Below are 20286 nucleotides of genomic sequence, written 5' to 3'. Positions count from 1 at the left end.
TTTACATTGTTGTGGAAATGAAATGAAAATGAAAAAAAATTACCTTGTTTGTCACAGGGGACTCTGATAAGGATATTTGACACCTCTGCAGGCCACTTGATTCAGGAACTAAGACGGGGCTCCCAAGCAGCTAACATTTATTGGTGAGTATTTCATGCTGTCTTGCTAATTATTATGTGGTAGGTAATTGCATATCAGAATCCTGTTACCTTGCAGTCTGTGTCTCCCTACAGTATAAATTTCAACCAGGATGCGTCTCTCATCTGCGTCTCCAGTGACCACGGCACTGTACACATATTCGCAGCAGAGGATCCTAAAAGGAACAAACAGTCTAGGTCTGTTCTAGGTTTCAGTTGTTACCACAGTTTGATGCCACTTCCTCTTCATTTTAATGCTGTTCAGACAATTGTGTTGCACATATTGCCCAGCAAGTAAGTATATGTGCCTGAGTTATTTTTCTCATTCTGTTTTCAGTTTGGCTTCAGCAAGCTTCCTTCCAAAATACTTCAGTTCCAAATGGAGCTTCTCCAAGTTCCAGGTCCCCTCTGGCTCCCCCTGTGTCTGTGCCTTTGGAACGGAGCCCAACGCAGTCATAGGTATGGCAGCTTCTCTGCTCCAGTGAGCAAAACGCAGCGTACCTACTCCCCTGTTCCTGGCAGGGTTAAAAAATGAAGGAGACAAAGAACTGGATATGAATCAGGGGAGTGAGGAAATCAAATCGCTCACCGGGAATGTCTGCTTTTTCCTGCGGTCTCTCTTTACCATGGAGTGTTAGGTTACAACCTAGCGATGAGCTAATGCGGGGGAGGTGGGTGGGAATTGGTTGGTTTGGGGGATGGACTTGGTTGGGCAAAGAGCCGAAAAGGAGATTACCGCTTTGCGCCATTGCCTTTCTGTACGACAGTCCTCATGCCTTGCAGAATCCTAGAAGAGTACAAGTATATTAGTCAACTTCCTGGGATCAGTTCAGTCATCTAGGTCGATATCGTTAGGACTGGGCTATCTTAAGTTCACTCTAAATAATTTTATGAATGACAGTAAATACATAGAGCGAGGACTGAAACTGATTTGTGGTTTCACAAAGAGTTCCGTGAGTGCTCATTAAATTTAGCCATGCTGCCATCTAGTGGAATAGTGCTACACATTTAAGCCTTCAAAATATTGTGCTGTTCTACTAAATTCTACTCTCTTGAAAATGTTATCTGCATTAAGTAATTATCTGCTGTGTGGAGTTGCTTATGATTGTAGTAATTCCATTTTTGTTTCATTTCCTTCCTCTAGCCATATGTGCTGATGGCAGCTATTACAAGTTCCTGTTTAACCAAAAAGGGGAGTGTTCCAGGGATGTTTATGCACAGTTTCTGGAAATGACAGATGAGAAAATCTGACCCACTAGGAACCGAGTGAAGGTTTATCATTTTTTCCCCCCTTTGGTCTTTTCATTCCCTCCTGCTGAAGACAGACACAAATGGCACATCACAAATTGAGTGTCTGAGCTGGGAGAGGTACTGTCAGAGCACAGCGGTCACACAGGACAAGTCGAGGAGAGCCTCATAAACTTGAACATCTGACCTATGGAATTTTATTTCCTTTGTTGGGATTTACAAAATAGTCTTATCTTGACAGGAGAGCCCGAACAGTGGCGGAAGAGACTGAATTGAGCGTCGTTTAAGAGAACCATGAGATTCTTTTTTTCCTGAAAGGACAGTTTTTTTTGTTTTGTTTAACACATAACATTTCAGTTTGTTCTACACTAGACATGTATCTTGAGGAAGCCCTCTTGTGGTGATCACACTAAAGAATGTAATACTGTGGTATTCATTATAATATTTTTTTATTTTAAAGAAGAAAGCTGATTCTCCTGTTTTGCTGAGTAACACCACCTAACCAGGTATAGGGAGTGCCTCTGCTGATATACAAAGTAAATTTCACTTATATAAATATACATACATTTAAATACCTATTAGCACTAGATTTGATTTTACTCAATGTATAAAGCCAATATTCCATATTGAATCTATGTACTTGTAGGAATTATTCATATACAAGAGCAGAGTTTCCTTGCCCCTCCTGTCCATATTCTTTCGTATGTGCAATGCTCTTTCCTTTTCTCCATCAGTGTTACAGCCAGCTCCAACCATTAATATGTAAGTCTTCCCATTGCTATGACTATTAAGAGCATGGTGTCAGTACTATAAATTACCCTTAAGTTTCTCTGCTATTTAACGGTGGCACCCGATGGGTAAGGAATGAGGAGACAAACGATCACCATCATTCATTTTCCCCATGCATATCTGGCAGAAAACGTCGACTTCATAGCTTACCATAACGAGATCATACTTTGTGGAGGTTGTGTAATAATATCTGCAAAAGAGGACTTTCATTTGTATTGCATGTTGTGTCCAGATTATTTGTGATTCTTTTGGGTGATTTTTTTTTTTTTTTTTTTTTTGATAAAGCAGGCTAACCCCAGTGGTTTCCTTTTCACTTATTACATTATTTAAAAGCAACAAATTAGACACTGATTGGTTTTGAAGAATTTTACTTTTTTTTTTTTTTTTTTTAAATCTCCTGACTCAACAACTTGACTTATTGCTCTTCGTCAAACCGGGAAGTTCCTGTCACATGACCCAGGCAAAGTCACATAAAAGGAAATGTTTTATGTGACATAAAAGGAAAAAACCTTTGGCGCTTCAGTAACAGTCTAGTACTTGCTCACCTATTATATGCCAGTTGTTAAAATATGGAATTTTATTTCCTTTGTTGAGATTTAAAAAAAAAAAAAAAGTTATCTTGACAAGTGATACTGAGCAGTGGTGGAAGAGACTGAATCAAGCATCATATACACTTTTCCATGAATTTAACAGAATCTCAGGTGTTTGAGCATGGAAGTTCCTCCACCATGGGATTCATTGTGTTCATTGCATGTTTTATATCACTGTTGTCCAGGCCTACAGGTTGATCATTGTCATTTCAGACTGACAGTTCAGAATGTAAATGTATGCTCAGATTCCAGCCTGGACTAAATGTAATGGGATAGAACCTCTGCACGACTAATGGAGAGGATAACGTCAGGTGGAGTCGTGTCCTATTTAGACGGCAAAATGTCATGCTTTATTATTTTAGTTCTTAAACTTGACAATTACTTATGAATGGCTCAGTCTACAAGATTTCAATCACAAATCACTTATTTCCAAGCATCTAAGCCTACATTGGGGTTAGCTGCTCTCTCCTTGACCATGAAGCCTATTTCATATTATCATTCACTGAATTTTTATGTTTAGTAACAGCAATAACTTTGCAGCAGGAACTGTCTGAATCACTCAAATACTCTTAAACATTAATGCACTGTTGTATGAGTTGAATGTTTCTTGCTGGGGAGGAGGGGGGGGGGGGAATGTAAGAACCCATCTACAGCTGAAGACTGGGCCTTTTCCACCAGTCTCCACCAAGAGGTTTTCAGCGCTTTAATTATAATGGCAATCATCCATCCACAATAGTTTAAATTGGCTGCAGACTCCACTGGCTGCTGCCTAAGCATTTCCTCGTTAGACAGCTGAATGTCATTGCTGCAACCCCTCTTCTGGGAAAGAAAGCTCAGCTGGAAGAGTCTCATACAAAAAAAGTCATAGTACATAGCCCTAGTCAGTGTCGGTCTTTTGGAAGTGGAGAATACCAAATCACGGGTGAGAATTGGGAAAAATGTTATAGCTCAGTTATATATAAATGTTTACAAGTGACCTATCAAGGAAATGTAACGTTAGTGGCTGAACCTATGGTCATACAGAAGGTTTGGAAACATACCTGTATGCATCTTTACATTTTTGCGGTCTTTCATGTTCAGGCAAAGGTATTTGGTATGTTCGTTATAATGAAATATTAATCTAATCAATCAGACTGATGGGTGAAATTCCTATAGCGATTCGGCCTTAAGGTCAAAAGCAAAACAGCTACCAGTTTTACAATGTTTCCTGAAAATTTAATACATCTGAATTGCAAGAAGCATCTTTGGGGTTGATTTTCATAGGAGTGTGGTGACCCACATCCAATGACGGACTGCAGCCTTCTTCGATTCCTCTGGTTTTCAAAATGACAGGCTACCTGTATTGGCTGCTGTGGGGGAAGCAACTGACAGGGGAAACAGAAGCAGTAAGACCCTGTCATCATCTAACATGGTTGTCATGATAGCGCATGTCTTCCATTCATTTTAAATTTGTACATTGGATAAGTATCCAGGAAGTTTTAAATTCATGTAACTTCAGCAATCATAACCCTTATCACACCATGAATGGCAAAAAATAAATAAAAATGCACATTTCCAGCCATGTTACTTCCATTCCATTTAAAAGGGTCACTGAAGCTTTGAGCAAGGTTCAGAATTGGGAACATCTGAGCACGTGGCCATAGTACAACATCCATCTCCACAACTGTAACCCAAGAACTGACATTCTAGATAATTTAGTGTCTTAGCAAGAATTTAACATTCCATTTGAATCAATTAATACAGGCTGGTATCTACTTGCCAACTATACGTTAAACAGCACAGCAGTAATCCGCCTGAAACCTGAATTCAAAACAGTCAAGTTGGCACCTGCCGATGTTGTTTGAAAAATGTCAATTAATGGTTAGGTGTTATGTTAATCTGTGCCGGAGTTAAAATTCCATTAAACTATATCTGCTGTCCAAAGTCCTATGAAATACAAGTAAAGTGTGTAACTCCCTGAACAGATGGTCAACTGCTCACTTCCCCCTCCTTTTATTCTGTCAAAATGTATAGGCAAGCAGTTAGTGTTTGGTCCATTTATTTTTGCATTTCCTAGCCAGTCTGCTATGCTCAGTATTCACAGATGTTCGTTTGGTCTTTCCTCATGCATAGGAGTTAGTGTGACATGGAGAATAAGCTAGACCTCATGTAAGGTTTTTAAATTAATTTATAAAAAAAAAAAAAAACAAAAAAAAGCATTTACCCACTTAAGCAGAACATCACTTTTTTTTTCCTCTGAACAAATACAATCTGAAGAGACTTTTCGGTCGCCAAAAACAATAAAAATAATCAAGCAAGAGACTGCCAACTTCAACATAGTAAACACTGGCAAAGATACTGGGGTAAACAAGGAGTAAGAAAAGGAAACGATAAGAAAACATTAAGTGCAGCACTGGTCAGATTCATAGTAGGTATTTTTTCTTCAGTTTCATTTTCTGTTATCGGCTCAGGTACATTTTCTCTAATTAGTTACATGCAAGCTTGAAACATTTGATTAACTACATATGGAGATATTTTTATATCTTATTTGTTATCTGTTAAAATATGAATATCTGTAGATGTAATAAAGAAACTTCATTTTGATTTGACAGAATGGACAAAAACCAAACCACTCCATTGATAGATTAAAAAAAATAAAATAAAAAAAGGAAAAACAAACTACATTCATTTTTCACTGAACATGAAAAGTCCACATAACAAAAAAACTGTTTGTGATTCCAATGTACACGTGGAGGGATTTTGGTTGAAATGTAAGACACCCCACTATTTATACTTGTTTACTTTTTTTTGTTGCCGTTTTCGCTGGATTTGTTTTGTGCCTAGAGAAATGAAGATACACCCAGAAGTCCTAAGTTCCACATGAACAACAAAATACTGCATATCTACAACTGCATTAGGTAGGTCAACATGAAGGCTAGCTGCCAAGATACAGGAAATGGCTCCACATGTCAGTTCCCTTAGTGAAATATGCTGTCGTTTTAAAACAGGATTTACGCAAAGCCATGTTGTCATTACACGTGTGGGTTTCATTCCGCTTATCCAGAGTGTCGGTGCTAAGCCGAGCGGGCTGACCTGCCGTTGACCGTCTCCCAAATCCCAGTCTGCACTGAGGTAGTTGTGACAGAGGTGCAGCACAGCCTGGAGGGGCCTTAGTCTGGATGTTCAAGTTCATCTTACCTCCTATATGGATTTTCTTTTCTTTAAAGGCTTCCCGTGTCACTCTTGCCTTAATTTCACCTACTTATTTCAGTCTATGCAGGGGTTGTCCCTTTCCATCCCCCCTCCCCCCCCCCCAGAGTCACTTTTCTTTGAAAACCCATTGGGTGGCAACACATTCCAAAGTTCAGAGATGTTTTTATCTGTTTTCTCCTTTTGGCACCTTGGAGTACATATGGATGGGAGGGAAAAATAAAAGGCGAAGGAAAAAAATGACGGCAGTGCGGTCAAGACGTAGCCTTTAGTTCTGACTGCTCTGTTCGGCAACCACCGCCGCAGGCCTGTCCACGTTCACAGCGATCACTATGCTCTCCCCTTCATCACTCTTGATCCTCTTGAGTTCTGGCTGCTCAGTTTGGTCGCCATTTTGCCTCTTAGTGGGGAGAGAAGCTGAGGCAGAGGCGTGGGTGGCCAGCATGTGCAAAGGGCTAGCAACAGCTGTAGAAACAAAGTCGAAAGGTTAGCTCTGACTCTGGGCGGTACATTTCACTGACTGGATGGTGGCCTTCTAGCGATAACCTCAAAAAGAAAAACTCACAATGTTTCTGTACTTCCAGGAATTATAAAACAAACACTGACAAATCACTACATTTGTGGTGGGTACAGTCTCTCTTTCAAATAAAATCCAAGCCAACAGCAAAGAGACAGCTCACTGCGAGATGGTTATCCTACTCACCGGTGTTGACCGGTCCTGGAATGGCAGCGGTGACGGGCACTACATGGGTGCCATTTTGCACAATGGTCTTTATGGGGAGCTGGTGCTGGCCCAGGGGCGCCTGCTGCACAATCGTAACAGTCTGTAGTGGTGTGGCCTGAGAGGTCTGGATGATGCGGTTGGCAGTGCCTACAGGAGCATGGGTAATGGCAGGAACAGGTTCTACTTTAACTGAAGACGTCACCAAAGGAAACAAAACTGACTTGTAAATAACCTTTCAAACAAAACTTTTGTGGAAGCTTTACATATATTTTTCAGTGTAAGCCAGTATGGTGGGGGGGGGGGGGTCCAATCTTACCTTTGACTTCTTTATGCTCACCGTTTTCTTCTGGTTCTGCTTTTGGAGGGTTGACCAGAGCAGCCTGAGTGACAACAGCTTGGCCCGCCACAGTGTAGGTGTTGGCAGTCGTCAGCTCTGCCACAGTGGTGACCGACACGGCTGGGATCTGGTGAACGACGTGAACCGTCTGCATGACAGGCTGCTGGGAAGTGGAGGTGGTCACCGGTGTGGCCACAGCGTAGGTCACAGGCTTAATAGCCTGGGGTAGCTGCCGCTGAACTGTAATTAGAACTGGCTGACTACTGAGAGGTGAACCTGGATAAAGGGATACAGACACACACAAAAATATTTTATTTCCTTTAGTGCCATGCATATTAAAAAATATCCAAACAGAAGGCAATAGTGTTTGGTGTGATGCTATAGCTAGTAATATTTCAGCCCCTTACCAGGCGCACTCTGGGCAAAGCGGGCCTCCTGTATTACAGCCAGTTTAGGTTGGACAGCTGTCGTGGTTGGGGTGGGTGCAGGAATGGGCTCTGCCTCCATGGGGACAGGGGAACCTTCTCTAGATAGACTATCTGGGGTCTGCACCCCACTGGAGTGAGCAGACAAAACCCCAGAGTGATTAGGCGAAGCTGGTGCACTCCTGAAAGAGAGAGAGAGAGAGAGAGAGATGGGAAGCAGACTCCGATCAGACAAAGGTGCAGGTTTACAGGCCAGATTTGTGTCTTTGTGCGATTTCAAAAAGTGTAAATGGTAAGCACTGCTCTGTGATTAGAATTCAAGAAGCAAGATGGATCCAGCACTGCTGCTAGTGCTAGGACCCTTAATGATGTCATTTTCTGAGTGAAGTACAACCACTAGGTGGTAGCACTAGCAACCCTTCGGCAAAACATTGACAGCCCCAATACAGACACCTGCAAGAAGATTTAGTTATCGTGCATTTTTCAATGCTTCCTTATAGTTCACACCCCCCCCCCCCAAAAAAATACAAAATAAAATTAAAAATTTGACTGACAATATTACCTGGAGGACAGGGGGCCGAGCGGGGTTCGGAAACAGGGAACACCCCTAGGCCTTCGCTTGCGGAAGGCCTGGTCTATGAGCTTGCTCTCAGAGGCCGGGTCTATTCTCCAGAAAGAGCCCTTGCCCGGTTCCTCCTGGGATCTGGGCACTTTAATAAAGTAACGGTTCAGTGAAAGGTTGTGACGAATTGAGTTCTGAAACAGAAAGCCAGTATTAGCGTTAGCGTTGAACCAGTGCCATTTAGCCGCTCATATCCATTGATAAAGTGTAACTAAACATGGCAACCTACCTGCCAGCCTTTGTCCGCTGTCCTGTAGTATGGGTAATTCTTTGTGATATGGGTATATATTCCATTCAGTGTAAGTTGTTTATCTTGTGCCAATGAGATGGCTTGTACTATTAATTGTGCATAGGAGTAAGGAGGCTTGGAGTCATCCTGTTTTCAGAAAAAGGAAATAAGCCACTAATTAGGTCAGATAGCTACTCACTACTATACTATTCATACTAAGCAAAAAAATTTAAGTAACTCGCAGAGCTCACAGTGTTGCCCTTTCGTGACATAATTCAGCAAGATATTTATCCAAGCTATCTGAGATAAGCACCACACCTGACTAGCGGCATCTTCCTGAAATTATAACCTTTCCCTAGGGCCTTCACCTCAGAGAAGAACGTGCCTCCCTCAGATGTTGTTGGCCTCAATACTGGGAACCTGGCCAGAGAAAAAATGCCCACCGCAAAGAACTTCCACTATATAAAATCCCACTTGTATAAAACCACTTGTATAGAAAGTCAATGGAAAACTGAAGGACAATTAAAATTAAGAGGGTTTAGCCCCTGCTTGGTTAAAAATCTTCCTGTACGTTCATACCACGGGCAGCAAAAGTGTCAGTTTTCACTCTGGCCGCCGTGCCTCAGACGCTAGCGAACGCTGTGGACGCTCTGATGTACTCGGTGGGGACAAGGTCGTTCAGAATGCTATGTCTAGCAAACGTTTTAAAGGGGCCGCAAAGCAAACAAAAGTGTGGCTTATCTCTGTGCTCACTGCCAATAGGATAATTTGTCAAAGCACGTGTAATTATGTTAAGACAAGCTAATGTCATGAATAAGTAACGTTACTGACCCTTCGCATTGTTTTGGATGCTATGGCACCACAAGTAGCAATCAATTTACTTCCTTTTTCCACAAAAATGTACTATGCACTTCACCCACTCACCTGGAACACCAAACATTTGACACCATTCAGTCCATTCCTTGCTTTTTTTTTTTTTTTTTTTTTTTTTTTAATTATGTGCCTGTACGCAAACAGGGACACGTCGTAGCTGGAAAACGCGCTATAGCAATGTTCAGTTTCTCCTCCATTGTGCTCGGAAAATGTTAAGTCGGAACAAAAGTCTACACGCGCGTGTTCTCTTTAGCGGAATCTACATTCCGATTGGTTGCCGCCGAACCGTGTCATACCTCATTATCATAAAGTCGACTTGGCTTCAAACTGAATTTTGATGGTCACGCCACCCAAACAGCACCACACCGATGCTTGCCACCTGGCGACATGCCCACCCATAGAGTATGAATGCCTTCCGGGCGCTTTGATGCTCTCGTCGCTGACGGTGTGAGCGTACCACTACCGCTACAAAGCCACATATCCCAAGATAATTTTTTACGTGAAGATGATTCACACCTACCTTAGGGCTGTCACCACCTGAAGCTTCCTTGTCGTTCTCCGATTGGGAATTGTCCCCAATGAGTTGCAGGTCGGAGCTCAGGACGCGGCCTACTCTGTACCCAGAAGACCCCGCGCCCCGAGGACTTGATGGGCAAGAATTGGCGGCACTGAAAAGAATTGAGACAGTAAAACAGTTCAGGCTGAAATGAATAGATTGTGATTTTCATTCTCAGCATCGCAGGCCTCGCAAATACTATTAACAGAGCGTGAAAGAATGGAAAAAGCCATAGACAATTCAGACTCTTCATAGAATGCATTGCTCACATTTCCATATCCATGCCAGCAACAATTCCCTTAAAGTTCTGTGAAATAAATACAACTTACACAAGGGGGAAAAATATATGGAGGTGAAACTGCGCCATGCACTGTATTAATTCTTCCTAATCAAAAACCACAATATTCAAGTATTCAAAGCAGCAAGTGATCAGCCAAAACAAAAAGGCTGCCAGAAATATCATTAGTTAAAAGGACTGTTAGTGTAGATATACTTGTACTAAAAACTAAAGAATGCTCACTTCACTCTGGTGTATGTAAAAATTACTTATCTCCAAGTTCTCACTAAGCACCACTATCATTTAGACAAAATTTTCATATCAAAGATTCATAGAAGTTAGTCAAAAACTTATACATCTGCCTCTTCTCTATCATAATATAGAAATAATTTCATTCAAAATACTGAAGTTACGGATACACAGACACAAGAGTTACTACTGGGAACCTTAAATAAATAAATCTCAGCTTTTCGAAGTGTAGATAAGTTCTACCCGCAGTAGCCTTTTAAAACAAAGGCTCAGTTCTCTTGGAGTACATAATATAAAATTTGGTTTGGCATACATTTAACATTGCTGGCACATAAAAAGCAAACAGCTCCTGGATGGGAATTTCCTCACAAATGATAAACATTCAGAGCTGATCTCAAAATGGGCATCAACCAATGAAAACCAGGAACAAAGGTAGTCATTAAAAAAAAACAAAATAAAATACAACACTTCAGTTCTAGAGTGAAATAGAACACAATCTGAATTTCAAATAACCAGTTTTCAGAGATTTGTTTAGGAAAGCATTTCATCAGTACCATGTTAACAATTTCACTTATCACTGCCTATTATTCTCCAAAACAATGGATGATCTCCAGGCGTTTTCGTAAAAACTGCCAAAGTAATACAGTCAGCAAAGGAAACACCAACTGCTCTCTAAATAAATTTTCAAACAAAACTCCTTTTGAGGAAGCTTTACATACAATAGTTTTCCGTGCACTGGGGGGGGGGGGAGGGGGGGGGGGGAAATCAAAAACATATTTGCTTTTCTGGACATTAGTTGTCTTCAATGTCATTAATTCCAAACCAGTAAACCATCTTTCAGGTATTTGAAAAATGGCACAAATACTAAGCAATGCAAAACATAAGACAAAGTAAAATACTTTAAATGAAGCAAGGAAGAACAAAGTATTAATTCTTTCATTTTGTATAAATATATATACTAAAGCAACACAAAGTACAGACACGCACCCTTTCTGCAGCCAACAGTTCATGTAGAATTAGAGGCATTTATTCATTGTAGTACAGTTTTACAAAGTGACCTTTACTCCAGTCATAACAGCTCACAATATAGGATAAATACAAAAAAATGTAGACATTAACCTCTAGAGTGCTGGCAAACACTGTGCCTATTACTACTGAACACGTCTTAAATGCCTGTTTTCTCGAGCACAAATGAATGCTAATTGTCCCGTCAGTCCAATATTCATGGCCCCAATACCAATTAACACTCCAGATTTTTCACCTTTTGTGTACATCCCTGTCAGAATATGCGGTAGTTAATTTTTTTTCCACCGTTTCACATAATGATGAGATATCAAACCAAGTCTTAAACATGTAGCTGTGTTTGTCATATACACGAATATCAACCCAAGAACACATTCTGGAGCGTCATCATTCAGTTACAAAAATGATAAATGAAGTAAACTTCCCAAAGTTCCAAATACCACCTCTAACTGCAGGATATGCATTCTGTACACATTCTTTTTATGAGCATTCAATTCAAATAAATAATTTTTATGTAAAATTCTAATGACATCTATTTGTCCCTGTAGTCCAGTCATTAATATACCATTGCCATTTTACTTTAATTCCTCAGCAGTTTGATGAACTGGTTCATGCATGACTCATTAGTGTTCTTATGTATGCTGAAACAGCGTCCAGAACACACAAAGGCCAAAACTTCTTTATCAACCAAATTGACCTTTGGGAAAGCACTGGAGAATTACGCTTTTGATATTTAAATCCTTAGTAAAAGCTAGCCTTTTTGCATACTTGTGGACAAAAAAGTTTGTGCCGCAGTTGTTGCTCCTTAACCTTAATTTAGGTGCCATCTTGTACAATTGCTCTTTATATCGCTTTTAACTGCTTGCACAAGAACCATGAAAAATGCGATGTAACCATTAGAGGATCCATACAGTGTCTGCAAAGCTTTTAATTGGTCCAATAAACAAAGTCATTGTTTAATAAAAGAGGAGGCTTCACTAAATGAAATGGACTGGGTTGATCTGGGAGGGACCAGACTGCTAAGGCTCACCTGATGGTTCCTGTGGGAGAAGGCAGAGGACTCATCAGGTGGGCGATGTTCTCTGGAATGTTTATGGTCAGCGGTGATATCTGGGGCTGGACTGGCTTCACTGGAGACTCCGGTGCTTCTTGTCTCTCCTTCTTATCACTGGACAGGGCTGTGAATGTGATCTTTATGTTTGTGCTGGGAAACCTGAATGTGCACCTGGGGGGGGGGGGGGGGGGGAGAGAAACACATTTGCTTTTCTGGATATTCATTGTTTTAATTAAATCCTAACCAATAAATCATCTTTCAGGCATTCGAAACTGGAGAAATTATTCATAAAGCACGGGTTCTCTGCAAACAAAAACACACGGAAGAATGCAACAGAACTTGAAAGACTTCATGAATTAACCAAATGCTGCTCATATATTAAAGTACATTTTTATAATATCAACTAATCCAATTTACTCATCATTATCAGTTAATGAAGACCACATCTGTCAAAGTTAAATATTATAAATTCCAAAATCGATAGCATCAACTGGAGAGAAGCTGTTTAGGAGCCAGTCATCTGCTGAACTTTTACGTAAATACACTTAAAATAAATACAACCCACTTTAGGCTAACCTATTTGCCAGTTGCCATTTTGAAAATTTCCTGTGTGAAAACAAGGCTCGGGTAGGAGGAATTCCGGAAGTGCTGCAGGAGCAGTGATGCTAGTACAGGTGGTACTCAACTTCACAAGCTAACCTTTTCCAAATCATCAGTCATCAGTCGAGAGCTCATCCATCCATCCGTCCATCCAACCATCATCATAACCACGTAATTCCCACTGGGGTCGCGGGGGGCCTATCCCAGGAAAAATGGGCACAGGTGGGAACCAACCCAGGGCGGCCACCGCGGAAGGTATTTTCCCATAGAAATTTTATTAAAATGATTCCAGACGCAAGTTCCGGCCAAAATAAATAATACATTTTTGCCAAATAAACAAAGGAAACACCATCATAATATTAGAATTCAAAAACACATGCACACTGGGAAAAAATACCTTGGAGAAGAAAAAAAAAAAAAACTGTTGCTAAAAACTAAAACATTCAAAGTCAATTCTGGTCACTGACTTTCAACAGATGGGGTGTTTTTTTTCTTCCTGTTGTCCCATTCTGAGCTTTTGGTGATCGCTCACAAACAGTACACCAAATGAACCTGGTGTATTAATGGGATCAGGTCGGGTTGTGAAAAAGTGGTACATATTGAGCACCATTATAAAACATGCTGTGAATATAACCCCGCACATGCACATGCATGGTACAAATCACGCATGCACAGTCAGATATTTCACATAGTCATCTGAAAACTGTTGGGCCACGGGCAGTGTTTTTGGACAGCACATGTTACGTGCAAATTTTTACAAAATTATGAAAAATGAACATTTTTCATAGAAAATTCTCATAAAGATATAAACTCATAAAATCGAGAGCTCGGAAAGTGATAACTACCTTTTAGCATATTGTTGTGAACCAGGTTGTACATCTTACCAAAGATGTGAATCAAGATGTGATCAAGGCTCATCTTCCCATTGATTTCTAAGTAACCTGGACACTTGTTGCCAGTCGATTGCCAAAATAGATGCTGGACCAAATTTTCAGGTAAGGAGCTAGCTAAGCTAGTGTCTAAATTAGCCAGAAAGACAAAAAAAATAACTTGGCAAGCTTTACCATTTTAACGATTATTCTTTTTAAAGATTACCTACTATGTGTTAAGTTTAAAGTTTACCTCCAGTGCTTTTGCATGAGTCAATGGAAAAGGGAAAGTACTGTATGGTGTGCCTGGTGGGGTGGAACCCTAAAATACCCCTATATCCAGTTGTTGTATCCTTCCAACAAAACTGCTTCTTGGAATTTGACATCCCACCTAAGCCCTTTTTTTTATTTTTTTTACAGAAATGTGGTATCAGATTAAAGGGTTCATGCTCCAAGCCATTGTTGTTTTGACTGTAACTTTACTTCCAGCTTTGCACTTGGGGGTGATGGTGACCATGTGAAATCAAGGAATTACAATCCAGAGAAGCCAATCCATCCATTGATTCTCCTGATGAGGTTTGCATTCATTTTTATCCAAGGGCTTATTTCTCAATCTGTGAACCAGTTTCAAAAACCTAATAATGTTCTGTCTGCTCTAATAATTGACCAAGCGGTAGATGGACTTCTAAACATTTGTAAATAAAGAGTTTTCCAAGAAAATCCGAAATTGGCTCACATTTCAGATCCACAACTGGTTGGGAGTGAACGCCAACAGATTAACATTCTGTAGCCACTGACAGCGTGAAAAGAATATCTTTGACGGTGGTAACCAAAACATTTAAATTATACCGTTACAATGGCAGGTAGCAGCAGCAACAGATAGCATTACATGTTAAGAACAAGAATTCATTACTAGCTCACAAATTATCTCAAAAACATATGGCAATTACTGAGCACATGGAAGTTGTGTGACTTGTATAACCCTGTTTTAAAATACTTTTACAGGCTATGTATACAGATAAATGTTTTCACCTAATTGGATACTTTACCAGATAATAATAAATAATAATAAATCTCAGATTATTAAATAAACCTGACTAAACTCCGTTGTTGCCCATGTATAACAATTTAGCTTAAACATGATTAATTGGGGTAGAAGCTGGGTATCGTGATGCTAAACTAAAACCACCCGAGAGAGTAATGTAAACAAATATTGATTTCTTTGTCTTGCTTGCGTACTTGACACTAATGGTAAAAGGTCTGCTAGATAAATGGGAACCCGGGTGAATAATTAAATGACTCTTCATTTAACAAAACTAACAAACGTGTCATACAACACCCAATGCCCCCATGCGAGAAGCAACACCAGCCTCTTAGACTTGTCTGGTTACACTTCCTGTAGTCATTGATTAGTCTCTCACACTGAAGGAGGGAAAACTCCATGCAGAACTTAGTGATATATATGAGCTGTAAACAAAAACAGTTTCACAACACGTCAATAGGGTTTAAGCCTCTACTATAACTGTGTCCTTTTTCACTGTTCTGAAACCATTACTTTTTCATGCCATCGCCATAATGCTTGATCCGACTTCACTAGTTCACGCCCTGTTATTTTCCTGTAGCATTCTGTGGTACTTGGAACATTTCATGATCTCCAACAAATGGCAAGTCATCAAGGACCTGACTAAGCAAGACACTCCCAAACCAAAGCATGTTCAACACCAAACCAGACCACTGCCATGATGTGATTACAGTGCAGTATTCGGTTTTCCCCAGACATAACAAGGCCAGTCACTGTAGTCGTCACTTTTGTGGCAAACCTGGGACAGCATTCTGGAGCTCAGAACTTCCAGTCTAGTTAACCTGCCATAAGGAGGATTCTAAAGGTAGCTGGCGGCTGCTCTTCCTTTTCATGCGATTTGCTACTCCACCCGCTTTCCATACTACATATTACTTTATTTGAAAGTACGACCTATATGACTGCCAAGTCATGAACTTACATTTAATATGACCAAGTATAATACTTAAATCCTTGGGGGGGGGGGGGGGGGGGGGGGGGTGGGTGGTCATAAGATCAACTGGTTAAATCGAGAGTTGCTATTTTGTCCATTTTCACATAAAACTAGGGTGGGAGTTAAAGTTAAGGTATATTTATAGGCCACATAAAGATCGCACAAGCTGGATGGGGCCCGTGTAGAGAGAAAAGTATGGGTGAAATTTGTATTACAATATCAAGATTTTCATGCAATACACACACATTCATGCCACAGTTGACACATATTTTCTCTTTTAATTCTGCAAAGAATTACCAAAACAAAAATGCAGAATTTTCTTGATGTTTAACTGCCTTTTCTTGAAACCCTTAAACATAGCATAAATAAATGCCTAGCATTAGGATGGTATTTGTTATGCATGGTCTAATGAATGCTATTAAACCGTATTTTCAAACTATGTAGACCGTTCGAATTATACCGAGGTCTCCAGAAATCTGCAAATCACTGCAAATTTAATCTGATTTTTAAAATGTTTTGAAGTAATATTAAGATAAATCCATATGGACCCTAATCCCTTAATATTTAGATGCATGTGGCACAGTTAGTAGGTAATACACAATTTTTAATTGGGGGAGGATGAACATAACATTATTTTTTATTTTTTATATATATATATATATATATATATATATATATATATATATATATATATATATAAAATGTAAAAACTAGAACTCTTTCCATATGAGACTGCTATAATGAGGTCCAGTTACCAGAAATGAAAGGGAGGGGGAGGAAATCAGAACAGCTTTCTAAATACTGGAAAGAGGTGACAGGTGGAATTCATGACGACAGATGATAATGTGATAACACCTGTCACCTAACTCCTTCAAACCAGGACAGATGGTGGCCACTCCCCTTAGGGCCAAAGATTTTTAAATGAATTATTTAATAAAATTGCTAATGAAATACAATATCCAGTGTACTTGTAAACTGACAGAACAAAAGAGTGGTTACAGTTGTAAAGTACTGGACACATTTCTTTAGTCTTCAGAGGAGACTTTGGTCATGAAGTTTTATTTATTAATTTAAGAAAATGGTACATTTTCTTCACCCCTTTCCGTCTAATGAAAACGCCACTTAAGAAATCATACACTTTGGCATTAATGCTGCACTGGTGCTACATTGCACTATTTTGGCAACTGCATTTCCATTCCAACAAGCGAGTCATAAAATACAAACAAAACAAAAAGCCATGGGTTGAACTCCAGCCACAGCAAACATTCCTTAATTCTGTATGAGAGAAGCATAAACTTCTCCCACAATAGCTCACACTCAGAATTACAGTTATGTAGTACACATTTTCATGGTTTCAGAAAACTTTGACCTACATCTAAAGAAATGTATTCTAAAAAGGAATGCTCACAGCTTCAAAATATCAACACACACCAGAAACATATTACAATTAACTGCTTAATCCAGAGGTTCACAAATGCACTTTTGCCACACTTGCAGCAATGTCGTAAGTCATTGCAAAAAATTTACGCACAATTTGATTGACCTTTAACCACAATATTCAATACCTTACAACCAAAGTTTACTGTCAGCCCCTAACTGTAGCCTTTCAAAAAATAGCACACGATTAAAAAAAAAAAAAAACATCAGTATTCTGAATTCCATTCCCTAGGCTGTACTCTTCAAGACTGGCTATAAGAGAATCGTAATACAAGTTCAATACAATTCATATTTACATGTTATAGCTAGTCACTATGGCAGTCATAAAAGAAAACCTGACATAACACTAAGTTCCAACTTCTACTGTAAGCTTAATAAATTACTAACAGCACAAGAATTTTCATTAAACTATAATGCAGTACAAACAGACAAATGTCTAAGTTACAGTTTGAATCCTCTTCTATTCAGGTCAACGTTTTCCATCACCTCATGTTAGTTTTTTTTTTCTTTTTCTTTTTCTAGTCATCATTCTATTCAGAATCAAGAGTACACGCCACAACCTAATTTATAAAACAGCAATTTTGGAAAAAAAATACAGGATTGATCATTCCATTAAATCGATGCACTAGACAATGGGACACAGAGGAGTCCATCCCTCGATACTTGGGCAGACCAGTGTGCATAGGCAGAAAGAGATGTCAAGGAACACACTAAAAATGACCTGAACCGATTTACGCTTGTACCGGAAATGAGTTTCTTTAGCTGCAACCTGTAAAGTATTACATAAATACAACTATAAAATAGTTCTGGTCATAAGTCTGATAAGTCTGTTAAAACCAAAGCTCTGTGAGTACTGCAACAAACACAACATCTGACTGTATGGCAACTGCTGCATCCCTGACAACAGCAGAGGGAGTACATATGCTGTGTGTACAAGTTTTACAAAGATTTATACTGGGCAAACCATTAGATGGTGGATGTTTCATTCAAACCAGGTTCCCCCATTGGTTACAGTTATCTAATGCTACATGTAATCTTAAAACCAGTCAACTAATACTAGTAATGCAGATCAAACTTTTTTGTATTGTGTTGGGGGGAGGTGGGCATTCTATATCCAATGACTACTCAATAGTGCCACCTATATAAATCAAAGCCAGCAATAAAAATACTATGCAAAATACTTTTGGCAAACTTGAGTGCAATTACTTTAGACATAGCATAAAATGACAGGGAATTTAATTGCAGCTGGTAAGCGAACAAGGACTTAATATGCACATTTAGTAACCTAATGGTCTTCAAATTGGATGATGTTACATTTATGTTATGCATTTAATATTTTTAAAATGTGTAGCAATGTACATGAAAATGATGGATATGCACGAATATTTTTCAGCAATGCATGCATGATAAAAGAAATCGTTCGTACTAAAGGTGATGTATAAGATGGCCCATGTATAGCCTAAATATTAATAAATTAAAAATTAAAAGTAATATACGCATTAATTTATATTAATTCAATACCCCAATGCATTTAATACATAACAATATAGCGCGCGCCCTTGGTTAAAGACCCGTAGACAAATTATCCGTAACATGTTCGAACAATCTTGCCAAATTGCGTGAAAATTTTCAACATGCGTATCAAACAACCTATTCTGATTTCATAAAGCTTGCTATGCTAGAGATGCATATTCATTTCTGATACATGGGCTCAAGCTCCTCGCCGTGCATGTGACATACATGTGACAGATCCCCCAACGTGTATGCCGACCCGAATCTCATGAACATAATGTCACATTTTTTCATACGTTGCATTAAGAATATCTCTGGACAACTACATACATTTCAATTGTGCACATTGCGAGAAAATTGTGAGTTATATTCTGTGCCATGACTGACGGCAATGCCACATTAAGCAAAATTAATTGAAGCCTTGTCATTTAAAATGTTCATTGTTTACACGGGTCTGACACGCTGTAAAACTGGCCGGCTGCGTCCCTGATGATAGTTACCACGCTATACCAAATTACACAAGAATGCAACATTACAGTAAATATTGCAAAACGGCGCCTCCCGTTAAAACTGAGTGCGGAATCATCACAAAATTCACATTCAAATCCTAATGAAAGATGGGTGGTACTGTTCAACTATAACAACATATATTACAAGGCAGTTGTGAGGACTAATGCAGGGTGGGAGGGTGCTTTCTTAATGTGGCTGCCTGCCTCATATTTAAACACGACACACGAACACGACACGCCGAAATATTTCCACAAAGCAACGTGTTTCGTGATTTTTACATGCACGCCATATCAATCACGAGTACTGCCAGCTAGATTTGCAGCACGCGAGGTCGCAGCTACTTAGCAAATATTTACCAAGCGGTTGTTTTGTGTTGTCTAACTGCAACACCATACAATGCAAAATTTTAGTCAAGGCTGGTGAAGCCTTCAGAGACTAAGAAAACCAGAAAAACCGAATAACGTAAAAAGAAAAACAGAAAGGTTATCCACTTACACTCGTGGGAGCTGCAGAGGAGGAGCCCCTCGCCTCTGGAACACCCCGTCTACAAACACACCATTTTTGCCAAGGCATCGCAAATAAAAGTCTCCTCCACCAGTGCCATCTTCCCCGGCAGTGAAAATCTCCAGATGTCGCCGGGATATGAAGCTCGAATGGCCCATGCTCACATCCACTGAGCCCTGCGATGAATTCCGACCGATGGTCACCGAGCGTTTCTTCATAAGGTATTCGAATTCACGGCCCTCAAGCCGGGCAACGGCCGGCCCCGAGACCCCGCTCACCACCGCCATCTTATTGTGGGATATATTCACAGATTATTCGTAAAGTAATATTTAGATTAAATACAGGTTCTGAGCAGGGCTGCAAAACTGGGGAGATTTTGGAAAGGGAATCCAATTTTTGAAGTGAAAAATTTAGCAGGGAACGTGCCAGATCAGGAGGACAGCGGCTCCAACCCACCGCCGCAACTCAGAGAAAGAGAAGGAGAAAGAGACAACCAAACAAATCAGGGGCGTATTCAGTT

The 20286-nt window shown here is 39.8% G+C and overlaps 2 protein-coding genes across 2 annotated transcripts in view; one reads left to right on the top strand and one right to left on the bottom strand.

Annotated features, from left to right (window-relative positions):
- Window positions 1-4317, top strand: part of wdr45b (WD repeat domain 45B) — a 16842-nt gene extending 12525 nt beyond the window's left edge. The window contains exons 7-10 of the mRNA XM_049013279.1: window positions 58-143; window positions 234-335; window positions 475-596; window positions 1282-4317. Of these exons, the coding sequence (XP_048869236.1) occupies window positions 58-143; window positions 234-335; window positions 475-596; window positions 1282-1388 (417 nt within the window). The 3' untranslated portion in view covers window positions 1389-4317. The remainder of the gene's footprint in view (window positions 1-57; window positions 144-233; window positions 336-474; window positions 597-1281) is intronic.
- On the bottom strand, window positions 3958-20286 carry foxk2a (forkhead box K2a). Its single transcript, XM_049013278.1, has 9 exons — window positions 19758-20286; window positions 12299-12493; window positions 9684-9831; window positions 8291-8437; window positions 8002-8195; window positions 7422-7621; window positions 6994-7290; window positions 6657-6824; window positions 3958-6418 (listed from the first exon to the last, which is right to left on the bottom strand). The coding sequence occupies exons 1-9, from the start codon at window positions 20051-20053 to the stop codon at window positions 6222-6224; spliced, it is 1842 nt and encodes a 613-aa protein (XP_048869235.1). The 5' UTR covers window positions 20054-20286; the 3' UTR covers window positions 3958-6221.

This window comes from Brienomyrus brachyistius, chromosome 5 (assembly GCF_023856365.1).
Source record: "Brienomyrus brachyistius isolate T26 chromosome 5, BBRACH_0.4, whole genome shotgun sequence".
Lineage (NCBI taxonomy): Eukaryota > Metazoa > Chordata > Actinopteri > Osteoglossiformes > Mormyridae > Brienomyrus > Brienomyrus brachyistius.
The sequence above is the reverse complement of the archived record's forward strand: the minus strand, read 5'-3'. Positions and strand labels throughout refer to the sequence as shown.